The sequence below is a fragment of the Heteronotia binoei genome, chromosome 16, assembly GCF_032191835.1.
Source record: "Heteronotia binoei isolate CCM8104 ecotype False Entrance Well chromosome 16, APGP_CSIRO_Hbin_v1, whole genome shotgun sequence".
Classification (NCBI taxonomy): Eukaryota; Metazoa; Chordata; class Lepidosauria; order Squamata; family Gekkonidae; genus Heteronotia; species Heteronotia binoei.
The window spans coordinates 1433963-1447667 of record NC_083238.1 but is presented as its reverse complement, the minus strand read 5'-3'; the positions used below and the strand labels follow the sequence as shown (position 1 = coordinate 1447667).

At 45.7% G+C, this 13705-nt stretch overlaps 1 protein-coding gene across 1 annotated transcript in view; it reads right to left on the bottom strand.

Annotated features, from left to right (window-relative positions):
* CCNT2 (cyclin T2) overlaps positions 1 to 8482 on the bottom strand; it is a 51899-nt gene extending 43417 nt beyond the window's left edge. Inside the window, exons 1-2 of the mRNA XM_060257428.1 lie at positions 8304 to 8482; positions 1174 to 1255 (exon numbers count right to left, since the gene is read on the bottom strand). Coding sequence (XP_060113411.1) covers positions 1174 to 1255; positions 8304 to 8482 — 261 coding nt within the window. The remainder of the gene's footprint in view (positions 1 to 1173; positions 1256 to 8303) is intronic.
* Positions 8483 to 13705: the final 5223 nt, after the last annotated feature.

The following is a 13705-nucleotide window of genomic DNA, read 5'->3' as shown; positions in this document are numbered from 1 at the left end:
ATTAGTCCTGAGTTTTCTAATTTAACAAAAATGGTTTTTTTCTCATACGTCTTTTCCAAAATAAAGGACAATATAGCTGTTTCACACAAGATGTCACACTGAGAAGCTCTGATTCTTTCAGTTCCCCTTCCAGTTTTCCTTGTTTGCCTACTAGCATCTAGTTGTCCACTCATTCACAACAGTACTTAATTCTCTTCCACAGAGGTCACTGAGACAATTTAATCTTATTATTTCTCTCCATATAACCACTTGCATTAGTTTCGTATCAGTCAGATGGGCAATTACATTATCTCTTCCATCGTATGAGCATTTTTAATTTGGATTCTTACATATATTTATGGCTTTCTCTCCCCCCTCATCCCATAAAACATACATGTACCTTTTCAGATGGCTTGTGTCTGCTTGCTTTATGAAGTAAACAAGCAGAGAACTCATAAGAACTTGCAAGAGTCACATCACTTCTCCCCATACTCCTTTTCCCACACTATTTCCTACTTAGTCCTTGGAAGTCCTATAACAGGGGTGGCCAAACTTGCTTAGCATAAGAGCTACAGGAAGGAAAGCAGGCAGGCAAACTGATGGAGGGAGAGGCAGAAAGAAAGCAACTTTAAATGCATTCTTCAAGCCATCTGATGGGGTGCTGGCAGCTTCAAGAGCCACACAATGTTTGTGGAAAAAGTCACATGTGGCTCCCAAGCCGCAGTCTGGCCACACCTGCCCTATAACCTCTCCCCTTATAACATACTTTCCCCCCAAAGGGGATCCAAAGCATTCCCCCGTCCTCCACTTTATCCTCACAACCAGTAGCATCCCACAGTTCCAACTGCATGCCACAGGATCTGCACATACAGAATGAAAGAAGAACAGGATGCAACTCAATCACCTGTTAAAACCACCTTGCATGCTCACCATCTATTTACATCTATGTTAGTAACATCAGGTGTCAAGCATACACAAACTTCTGTAAAGCTTTTCTGCCAAGGTACCTGGAAGACAACCTAATCTCATCACAAGGAAGTGTTACTTGTCAGTCATCAGTATCATCATTACAAGTATTCTGAAGCTAAACATCCCCAAACATCATCATAATGAAGCTATAAAGGCTATATCCACCATACAAGGTTATCATTCAAATAGTACTAGCTGTTCTTGTTCAAGTTCCAATCTACTTACATTTCTATTAAATTTTGTGAAGGAATGATGCATATAAAATCTGTGCATGTAAACAATTGCAGTATTTATTGTAAGTTGTGATCTGAAAAGAAGGTTAAGGAAGAAGTCAAGTGAGCATTCTCCTTCAAACATGCATTAACTCAGAGGTATCAAACTCATTTGTTACAAGGACCGGATCCGACATAGATATCACTTTGTCCAGCCAGGCAGGTACAAACTTAAGAAAATCATGAACCTTCCAAAGATTTACTATGACTGTAACTCCCAACTCAGCCCCTTTCTCCCACCACCGTGTGATTCATCCACGCCAATCCACTTTCCTCCAAATCTCAAGACTGCTCCCACTGATCACTCCTTTCCTTGCACTTCAGTCCCACTTAGAGACCTGATCTTCCACAAAGCCACGCATACAATCCATGGCACTAAGGTTTGAGCATGGGAACCAACAACCAGGAAACCCAGGTTCATAAGTCCCACTCTGGCCATGGAAGTTGCTGGGTAACTTTGGGCCAGTCCCTCTCTCAGCCTAACATACCCTGCATAGTTGTCATGAGAACAAAAACATAGATGGTGAGTATGAAACTTGTAAACTGCTTTGGATCCCCAGATGGGAAAAAAGGTACAGATGCTTAAAAAATAAAATTAATACAACAAAATCATTAAGTCTCTAAGGTGGCTCAAGACCCCCGTTTTATCTTAGCCTCCAACTACAAGCCTGCTCTTGCATGCTAGTCCCCCAACACAAACACCTTCCTTCCCCACTGCCCCCAGTACCTATATTTCTCCTCTCCTCTCCTGTGGCTTTCCAAGCACAGTTCCCACCACATACCCCACTGCACGCACTTCCCTTTCATGCCTTTCCTTCTAGACACTTGTACACCTCCCCCCCTCCCAATACAATCAGGCCTTCCCATTCCTACACTTCCCCAATGTCAGTTTCCATCAACAGCTGCCCTCCACCTTCACAATCACTTTCTCCCTCCCTCCTCCCAATGGGCTGCTCCTCCAGCATCATGGTAGAGAAAGAGAGGTGGGCAGAGTAGAAGGTGGTGACAGTGAAGGAGGCGGCTTCTACTGCTGAAAGTGAAGGGGGATGGCCCAGCAAAAACATGACAGGCAGGTGGTGACCAGTGTTCCCTCTAAGATGAGTTAGTATGACTTAGCTCAGTTTTTTAGCCTCTGGCTCACACATTTTTGTCTTAGCTCAGGAAAAATGGCCCAATAGCAAACTAATTATAGAGTTGATCACAATTTTAATGCAAGTAGCTCACAAATTAGAATTTTTGCTCACAAGACTCCACAGCTTAGAGCAGGGGTGGGGAACCTTTTTTCTGCCAAGGGCCATATGGATATTTATAACATCATTTGCAGGCCATAAAAATTATCAACTTAAAAAACAGTGCTCCGCAGAGGGAGAATGATTCAGGCCAACAAAATTAATGCAAATAATTGTTTTTCTATTTGAAGTCATGTGGGGAGAGCCTAATCTGGTGTGCACACAGACACACACCCGGCCCACTGCCCTAGGCAAATGCATATAGGTCCAGGGCTTTTTTGTAAGAAAAGCCCAGCAGGAACTCAGTAGCATATTAGACCACATCCCCTAATATTAGCATATTAGGTCACACACTCATTAGCATATTAGGGCAAACCATCTGGGATAATCAGGTGCAAACTGAACTGCGACAGTAACTTTTCCAGGCCCTGCAGCAATTCTGGCCGGCCAACCAGGCCCCAGGGAGGCTGCCGCACAGTACATCTGGGCCCTGTGATCCCTGTCTGGCCCTGGGGAGGCTGCTGCACAGCGCAGCTGGGCCCCATGATCCTCACTGGCCAGCCAGGCCCCAGAGAGGCTGCCACATGGCTCTGTTTGGTCCAGCAATCCCCAAGGGCCACAAGTGACCACGAGGGCTGTATACGGCCCTCGAGACGGAGGTTCCCCACCCCTGGCTTAGAGGGAGCATTAGCAGTGACCAACCCTACCTGACAGGAGGAGACAGCAGTGGCTGCAGCTGTGCGGCCTGGCCCAAGAGAGAGAGGAAGGAAGGGATGGATCCTTTAGTCAGCCCTTACATTGGTCTTTTCATTGCCGCCACCCTCCTCTTCCTTGCTTGCAGGCCGGATAACAAACCTGGATGGGCTGGTTCTGTCCCCCGGGCCTTTTGTTTGACAACCCTGCATTAACTTGTTTTAGTTGAATATTGCAATAAAGGAAACATTGCATTTATTTTGATAAACCCATGACACAGATAAGGTTTCTTGTTGACTAGGGACATATCTGCTTAACTTCAAGAAAGCTGAAGTATCATGTGTCTTTGGTTCATCTGATAGATATAATTTAACAGGGGTGTTAAACTCATTTGTTATGAGGGCCGGATCTGACATAAATGTCACTTTGTTGGGCCAGGTCATGCGTACCATAAAATGTAACATGAGGTACCAGACATATAAACTTCACAAAAGACACATGCAAATGCAATTAACATTTTTTTCAGTCGAAATGAAAACACACTTTAAACATAAAAGCATAAGCCCTGCTCAATTAGACCAGAGGAGGGATGGTGGCTCAGTGGTAGAGCATCTGCTTGGGAAGCTGAAGGTCCCAGGTTCAATCCCTGGCATCTCCAAAAAATGGGCCAGGCAAATAGGTGTGAAAAACCTCAGCTTGAGACCCTGGAGAGCCGCTGCCAGTCTGAGAAGACAATACTGACTTTGATGAACCAAAGGTCTGATTCAGTATAAGGCAGCTTCATATGTTCAGAGATCCATCTAGTCCTGCAGTCTGTCTCACAATGGCCAACCAGGTCCTCTGAGTATAAATGAGGTCACCCCATATACAGGGACATTAAAATAACAGCTGTTTCACTCTCAGTCCCTTTCCTAATCATCCCTAATGTAAGAGTTTTCCCTTTTTTCACTGCTGCAGTACAATGGGTTAGATCCTAAGAGAGCCCATGTTAGATCAGGCTAATGGCCCACCCTGTACAACCCTCTGGGTCACAGGTGGCATCAAGAGATCCACCAGAGGGGCCAGAACTCCAGAATCCCTCTCACTGCTGCCCTCCAACCCCCAAGAATACAGACCATCAATCTCAAGGAAACGACTACTTTGGAGAGCGGACTCTCTTGCATTAGATCCTCCCCATTTCCAGGAAGTTCCCAGCTTTCTAGAACTAGCTTTCTGCCCCACCCTTTACTCTTTTTACTTGCATCTAAAAGAAGCTGAGGATATTTTTCTCAGAGCCAGACGGGGGCGTCAGTCATCTCAAGACCAACAGAAGTGAGTTATAAAGTAATACTATGCATGAGCTGGATTTATTTATTTATCAAGGCATCTATACCTGGCATAGTCAGTCCCCAGTTGGAGCACCCATAAAATAGCTGGGGGGTGGGCTCAAGTAGGGAAAAGCTAGCTGCCTGGGGAGGGGCACAAGATCCAGGTTGGGAGAAGCTTTCCTTCCTAGGGCATCTGTGCAGCAGCCAGCATCTCAGCCGCCACACCATTGGAGAGGACTGGCTGGGCTGAGTGAGGGAAGTATACCTGGTGCAGCGCATCTCAGCTGGGCTCCATCCCTTCCACAGGTTGCAAGACAAATGCACAGCTGCTGCCTCCTTTCCAGTGGGTGTGATGGTGTGGTGCAGCAGCGGCTGTTACAGGTCAGCGCGGGGGAGCAGGCTAAGCCTCTCACCAAGCTGCCATCCAACAGTCCCTCAAATTATGGATGGGCAAGTCACCAGCCTACAAGTAGGGTGGGTAGGAGAGTGACAGTCACCAAAAGCCCACCTGGAGAGAGCCAATGAAGGGGGGTGGAGAGGTAAAAGGTGACTGCCAGCAAGGCCTCTGTGGAAACCGCCCAAACCCCAGGCTGGCAGCGACAGCTGAATGTTCCCCAGCAGCCCTGCAAGTGAAGGGGGGCTGGGAGCGCAAAGGCCACCAAAACCCCACCCAGAGCGAGCCAACAAAAAGCAGGGTGGTGAAGTAGGAAGGTGATATCAAGTATAGCCATCACAGAGGCCACTGAAACCCATGCCCAGCAGCAGAAGGTGAACACCTTGAGGTCCATCACCCGACCAACCCATCCCACCAGACTGACCCCAAATCTCTCCAGCAAAGCAGGCACCATGCCACCTCCACTACTGCCAAGGCAGGTCCTGGCTTGCCACAACACTGCTGCCAATGTAGGTCACAGGCAGCTGGGGAGCGGATGCCACCACCAAAACAATCCCCACCAGCCTCAGGCACTCCATGTGCATATCAGCTGCTCCTAATCTGGCACTGCAGCTACTTCTATATGGGGATTGGCTGGGTGATCCCCAGCCTCCCCTCCCTTGGTCCCTTCCCCACCTTTGTCCAGTCAGCCACTCATAATTCAGGTTGGAAGCTGAGCTGGGAAGGCAGCCAACAATTGTGAAGAGGGAAAGAAGTGCAAAGAAACTGGGAACAATAAAAGTAAGCAGAGGTTGGATGGAAAAAACTGGGAGCTCAGGGTTTGTGCAGCAGAGCACCAGCAAGGGGGGGGAGGAGGAGGGAAGGTTGCTGGTGGGCTATATCAGGCCTGTGGGCCATATGTTTGACACCTCTGATTTAGAACTCAAGTTTTCAATATTTTTAAGATGGCTTTCAGTGCTACTCTTCCTCAAGACACATTCTCTATTGTTCTCAATATTTTCACATCTTTATGTTTTAATTAAATTTCTACCACATGTTTGAAAGTGCCAGATCTCAACGAAAAGTTAAATGTTTCTTATACTTTACTTTCCTCAGTGTTTTGTTTACATCATAAATAAAAGCCTTTGTTTGATTAATCCTCTGGGCTGCCTTGTCTGAGGAAAAGAACCACACACACAATTTAATACCTGTGAATTGTGGCAGCAAGAGATTGGAACAGTGTTTGAGTCCCAACCTCAATCGCTCTGTGACTGCAGGCTTATTATTAAAGGGGGCTGTGCTACCCTGTATGTGGATATCTCTGGGAGAGAGAAACCCTGAAGTGTGAGACGGCCAAAATTCTCTGTAGCTTTTTAAAAAGATAAGGAGGGTGACAAGTGTGACATCATCACCTATGTATTACTGGGTTAAATGAAAAAAACCCGCCATCGTTTGCCTAGGAAGCACAGAAACTTTTTCACAGTATTCCTGATTCTCCATGTTTCCTATTCAAACAAACTACATAGACCAGGGGTGTCAAATGTGTGGCCCATGGGCCAGATCATACCCCTGGAGGCTCCTATCAGGCCTGTGAGCAAGTCTGCTTCCTTCTTCCTCTTTCTTGCTTCCTTCTGCATCACAGCTTGCCTTGCCAGAATTTCTCAAATCGCACAGGAGTTACAGAGCAAAGTCTCTATTTTCTCCATTAGCTGAGGCTCCTCCCTTGGGAAAGGGGGGGGGGGAGATACTGACCACAATATTCCAAGAGTGCTAATACTTTACACATTTTATTTTAGGTTTTTTTTAAATCTTTAATTGTGTTTGTCTGTATCCCTTATAAAGTTTATATCTCTGCTACCTGGTATTACATTTCCCACATGGCACAGCCCAACAAGGGCTCATTTATGTCAGGTCTGGCCCTCATAACAAATGAGTTCAACACCCCTTGTTGTAGACGATCTGACTGCAGTGATAGCAAGAGAAAGAAATTTTACTTACAAATATAGAAGCACATCTTATATAACATATTAATGTAGGAACATTTAACTTACTGTGAACAGATTTTTTAAAATGGATAACTTGCTACAACTCCAAGGCCATGTAAGAGATAGAATAAACATAAGACAAGCAACGCTAAAGAGGCACAACATCTGACTAATGAGAGGGTGAGGCCAATTGCCAAGTGTGTCTGAGTGGAAGAATTCTTTTAACCCTTTCCAAAACCTCTTGCATTGCAGATTTACAATATCCAACATGTCAATTTTTCAATAGCAAAGTTGGTAACTTGAGTAAATACTGGCAAGAACTCCTATTCTTTTCATTATGGAACGAATGAAAGACTTTACTCAAAGTGTACAGTGTCCACATTTTTGTGCAGCATAAGCTAATGGTAATTCCTGTCTACTCTAGACACACACATTTTCAACAATATTTTTGTTTATGTTTAAGTAATTCTGGCAATAATATGCTGTGTCTTCAATTATATTAATTTCAGCCTTTTCAGTGTTATAAAGTTTAACATAACACCCAAATATATTGAAAGCCCTGTTTACTGTGACTATATGAGAGTATGTACAACCAACATTCTTTATTTATACCAAATTTTGTATTTTTAACTTTTATTTTCCCCATCTCTCAGATGACAGAAATTAAGATACATATGCAAAGCTAGCAAAGGATGCAGCAGTTGCAACTCTCTCAAGTATTGTGTATATTCCATTTTTCTAACAGAAAATGAAAATATTTATACTTGTAAATTCTATAAATGTGCTAACTAGTTTTCCTATGCTAACTAAATTAGAATCATTTTTATATTGCTAAACAAGCAAAAGTTTACACTTAATAGCAAAATTTGGCTTAGTTTTCAATTTCTCTCAAAATTTCCTTTTTCTGAAAAATATTTATGACTTCAACATTTCCATAAAGTTAACATCTCTAATTCTATACCATATCAGTTTTTAAGTAATTTATTAGACTAGTTTATCTTTTAAAAGCAACCAGTTTATCTTCTCTTTGTGCCCCTACAAACTGCTGAAATGTAAAGAAAACTGCTTGGCATAACCTAGTCATTTCAATCATGTTCCAGTCCCTACATGCTGGAGAAAAAAACAGTGGTGGGGGTTGGGTGAGAGTGGAACAAAAAGGGGAAAAAATCACTACAAAGTACAACTTCATTACCATATAGCCTACTGACGCTTTAAAAATAAAATACCTGTACTTAGCACCTTACAATATCGTATGAAAACACTCAAAACTTGTGCAAGGGCTAAAAAAATTCTGTTTGAACTTTCCCAAGATTACCTCCCCAATTAATACAAAAAATCCCAATTAACAATTAATTTTAATAAACGAACAATTTTTTAAAACCGCTAGGCCTGCGAACTTCTACCACGACCTGTTAACCGTGCAAACCTCTGCAGTTGCTCCTGCCACTAAAGCCCGCGCAAGGCCGCCAAGGACAAAGCCTGACGAGGAAGGATACACGTTGAGCCGCTGGCCCATGTCCTGGATCAGGTTGGCAGCCTGCTGCCGGTACGAGAGCTCCTTGTCGGCCTCGACGCCGCAGCGCCGCGACGGCGTGCTGTCCAGCTGCTCCCGGCTGAAGAACCAGCGCGAGCCGCCCCCGCCAGCCCCGCGCGAGCCCGCCGCAGCGGCCGCCATAACACTTCCTACCGGCGCGCCCCGCCCCGCCTCCTCTGCCGCATCGCCAGCGCTCGTCTCGCGAGACCCCGCGCGCGGGGCAGCCGGGCCTTTCCGGCGCTTTTTATAAGCGCCTCTCCTTGGCCGGGGAAAGAAAAGACTTCCGTGGGGACGTCACACACCAGATGGCCCGGAAAGTAAAAGGAAGCCTATTCTTTTTCAGACCGGAAGTGCGTCACTGAAGTCGCCAACCTCTACAGGGGAGGAGCGGACTGGCTCTTTAGTCATCTGTGGTTAAACAGAAGGATCGCAGAAGCGGGGACGAAATGATTCCTTTGGGTTAGTTACCAAGCAGATGTCCTGGGAACGAGAGACTTAAGGAAACAATGGGAAATAGGATCGTCTGTGTTGGAAAATACCTGGATACTTTGGGGTGGATGCGGGAGAGGGCGGGGTGGGGCCTCAGCATGCTACAGTGCCATGGAGCCCACCCTTCAAAGCAGCCATTTTCTCTGCCAGATACCACCTGGAGGCTAGCAACCTTAAATTCAGTTTCACACCCATAATTGGTACTGTGTAGTTTTGGGGGAACCTAGACATCAGAATAATACAAAATTGCCAAGCTAGAAAGAGATGATAAAGGGAGCTCTGGGGAGACTTCTCAATGAAAAAAAGTTTTAGTCCTGGTTCTCTGCGGTGTGACCCTCTTAGAAGAAAAGATTGGATTTATACTTTGCCCTTCACTTGGAATCTCAGAGCAGCTTGCAATTCCGTTCCTCTGCCTACAACAGACACCCTGTGAGGTAGATGGGGCTGAGACAGCTCTGAGAGAACTGCTCTTGAGAGAGCAGCTCTGAGAGAACTGTGACTGACTCAGGGTCTTAGTCCTATTATATGTGGGTGTTTTTCCTTGTCTTCACCATGCATGTCTGTTGTGTTTTCTGACATTCTGCATTGATTTCCCTCCCTTCACCATTCAGTTTGCTTTCTGGTTACTATTTCCTTGGGTGTTCTGAGGTTGCTTTTGTGCTGATTTTTCTCTTGTTTTGCTTCCAAGCTGAAGGTAATTTAAAATTGTACAGATTCCCTCCGATTTCCACCCATCCTTTTGCCGCCCCTTGAAGATTACTCCCCACCACATTGAGGTTGTTTTGTCCACTCTCCACCTTCCACCATCCTTCCCCTTCATTGTTGTACAAGCTCCATTTCCCCCTCATTTTAAACTTTTAATTTTTTTACGAGTGACATTAGTCTAGTGATAAGAGACTATTGCTAGTCTCAGATTGCTGAATTGAAAAAAATGATGGGGGGATAGGCTTCCCACCCCCGCCCTGGCAGGGGACCCCTGAATTTCCAGCCTCCTCCCTCGCTCTCCAAAAATCTGGAAGCCCGGGGGGGGGGGGGGAGAACATGCCTGTAGGCATCATGTAGTTCTGGAGCTCCTGATCCTTTTGTAAAATGTGTGCCCCTTTAAGGCTGTGCAGAAAACAGGAAGGGCTTCATTGGAAAGGGTCAGTAATAGTTTCCATGGAGAACGGCCCCTCCCTTTCTTTTGCTTTCATTTTCACAGCAAGTAGAGTTCTGCAGGAAGAAGATCTAGTAAGTATTTGTGTGTGAGAGAGAGGGAGGGGGCAGGGGATTCCTTGGTTTGGAGGCCCTTCCCCCCCCCTTTAGAAAGCGTGGGGGGGGGAAATGTCTACTGGGCACTCTATTATTCCCTATGGAGAACGATTTCCATAGGGAATAATGGGGAATTGATCTGTGGGTATTGCGGGGTCTGGGGGGGCTATGTTTTGAGGTAGAGGCACCCAATTTTTAGTATAGCATCTAGTGCCTCTCCCCAAAATACCCCCCAAGTTTCAAAACGATTGGACCAGAGGGTCCAATTCTGTGAGCCCAAAAAGATGGTGCCCCTATCCTTAATTATTTCCTATGAAAGAAAGGCATTTAAAAAGGTGTGCTGTCACTTTAAATGTGATGGCCAGAACTCCCTTGGAGTTCAATTATGCTTGTCACACCCTTGTTTCTGGCTCCACCCCCAATGTCTCCTGGCTCCACCCCCAATGTCTCCTGGCTCCGCCCCCAAAGTCCCCAGATTTTTCTTTAATTGGACTTGGTAACCCTATGGGGGAAGGAGTTTAAAAAGAACTGCATGAGGTTTACTTTCCCACTGACTTGAAAGGGGGATCAGAGAGGAGACAAATGGCAGTGTCCCCAGTGCAAAAAACAAAGATTTCAGTCCTGCATGCAAACAAAATAAAGGGAGGGGATTGTCAGCACAGAATGAAATTGGGATGAGAGGTAAAGAAAGCCATTTTGGTGCAGTGGTTAAGTGTGTGGACTCTTATCTGGGAGAACCAGTTTGATTCCCCACTCCTCCAGATGCACCTGCTGGAGTGATCTTGGGTCAGTCATAACACTCAGAGCTGTTCTGCTCAATGGCAGTTCTTGGAAAGCTCTCTCAGCCCCACCTACTTCACAGGGGAGGGGAAGGAAAGGAGATTGTAAGGCTATCTGAGACTCCTTCAGGTAGTGAAGGGTGGGGCATACATCCAATCTCTTATTTTAGAGAAAGAAACATGCTGGGATGGGAAGCCTAAAGCTTTGAAAACATTTTTCTCCTTAATGTTTAGTGAACAAAGCTTGGAGTGGGGCACCATTTTTGCATTCTCTGGAGGCCCAACATTAAATTGGTAGCTGAGTCACATGGATCTTCTGTGAACTACCAAACTTAAGAATCACCTCTCCCTCATATAAATTGCAGCCCTGGCATATGTGGGTAAAGGAAGGCTGAGAAAGAGGGATGAAGTGCCATCTGACTGAAGGAACTGTGGTGTGATAGCAGCAGTGGCTGTCCAGTGGTTGCCTTGTTGGGAGGCTGGAAGATTGTTGGACTAGGTGTCATTGAGGATATTAACTCCAGTGTGAATGCCAGTGCCTATGTGAGAAAGCTGCAGGAGCTGGTGAAGAAGCTGGAGAAGCAGAATGAGCAGCTTCACATTTGCAGTGCCACTGGAGCTTCTGCCTTTGATGGCAGGAAGCCTCTGCCAATCTAGATTTCGGGAATTTACTCCCATGTGCGGAGATGAACCCCAATTACCCAGTAAACTCAGGGCTCACATCACATATCTCACTACCCAGATCATGTTTTACAACATGTCCTCCCTGGCAGGCAGGCAGATGGTTATTTCTCTGCAAAAATAAGCGTTGCTCTCTCTGACCCCTTGGTGCATTTCATGGCTGTCTTCCCTGGGAATGCAAATGGCTGTCAGGATACTAGGGGCTTCCTGGTGCACTTCAAAGCACCTTATATATCTTGGCACAAAACCCCAAGGTCTCTTTCTCTCTCAGCCCCAGCAAGCTGTGGTCCCATCGGTATATAATGGTAAAGGTGCAAGCATAAGAACATAAGAGAAGCCATGTTGGATCAGGCCAGTGGCCCATCCAGTCCAACACTCTGTGTCACACAGTGGCCAAATTTTTTTATATATATATATATTTATATGTGTGTGTGTGTGTGTGTGTATATATATATATATATATATACATACACACACACACACACACACACTGTGGCTAATAGCCACTGATGGACCTCTGCTCCCCTCTTGAAGCTGGCTATGCTTGTAGCCGCTACCACCTCCTGTGGCAGTGAATTCCACATGTTAATTGCTCTTTGGGTGAAGAAGTACCTCCTTTTATCCGTTCTAACCTGACTGCTCAGCAATTTCATTGAATGCCCACGAGTTCTTGTATTGTGAGAAAGTATTGTGAGTTCTTGTATTGTGAGAAAGGACTTCTTTCTCTACCTTCTCCATCGCATGCATAATCTTCTAAACCTCTATCATGTCACCCCGCAGTCGACGTTTGTTCAAGCTAAAGAGCCCCAAGCGTTTTAACTTTTCTTCATAGGGAAAGTGTTCCAAACCTTTAATCATTCTAGTTGCCCTTTTCTGCACTTTTTCCAATGCTATAATATGCTTTTTGAGGTGCTGTGACCAGAATTGCACACAGTATTCCAAATGAGACCGCACCATCGATTTATACAGGGGCATTATGATACTGGCTGATTTGTTTTCAATTCCCTTCCTAATAATTCCCAGCATGGCATTGGCCTTTTTTATTGCAATCGCACACTGGCTTGACATTTTCAGTGAGTTATCTACCATGACCCCAAGCACTGAGTTATTACTGATGCATGGGGTGCCATAATATCACAATATTTTATTGGCAGACTTTTATGGAGTGGTTTGCTGGGGTTTCCACAGTCCATCTACACTTTCCCCCCCAGCAAGCTTGGCACTCATTTTACCTACCTTAGAAGGATTGAAGGCTGTCAACCTTGAGTGGCTAACCTAAACCCAGCTTCTGCCGGGATCGAACTCTGGTCATGAGCAGAGCTTGGACTGCAGTACTGCAGTTTACAGTTGGGATTTTTTTGTGCCATTGTGTGTCACCTTAAAGTTAACAGTGTTGAAGTTTATTAACTGCAGTATTGGACATTCATCTAATTTGTGGAGATCATCCTGGGGATTTTAACAGCCTTGGTTTTCGCCTCCCTGAATAATTTTGCTTCATCTGCAAACCTGGCCACTACACTACTCCTAATTCCACTCCTAATACTCCCAAGACTCTCGGGGATGTATTAGATGAGCCCCACTCTGAACGTGGCAGACCCATTGCTGCCAGGGAGCATGAGGGTTGAGAGGGAACAGGGTACCGTGCCGAGGATAAGGGGAATGCGCCCTCAGAAGGCACCTCTTCTTCAGTTGGTGAGCGGGTATCCTTTTGTGCCAAGGAACCATCCCTGGGCAGGGAGAGAGGGGGGGTCTTGGTAGCTGGTGATTCTATCCTTAGGCAAGTAGACAGCTGGGTGGCAAAACCGCGTACTGACCGTATGCTGACTTGCCTGCCTGGTACGAAGGTAGCAGACATTACACGTGTTGTAGATAGGCTGATAGACAGTGCTGGGAAGGAGCCAGTGGTCGTGGTGCATGTTGGCACCAACGATGTGGGAAAATGCAGTCCTGAGGTGCTGGAGGAAAAATTTAGGCTGCTAGGCGGGAGACTTAAGGCCAGGACCTCCAAGGTAGCCTTCTCAGAAGTGCTACCTGTTCCACGTGCAGGGCTGGAGAGACAGGCACAGAAGTGTTCAAAGTAAAATTGGTGTGTTGGAATGTTTAGTGTTGGGGGAAAACGTAGACATTGTGGGAATTTCAGAAACTTGGTGGAATGAGGAGAATC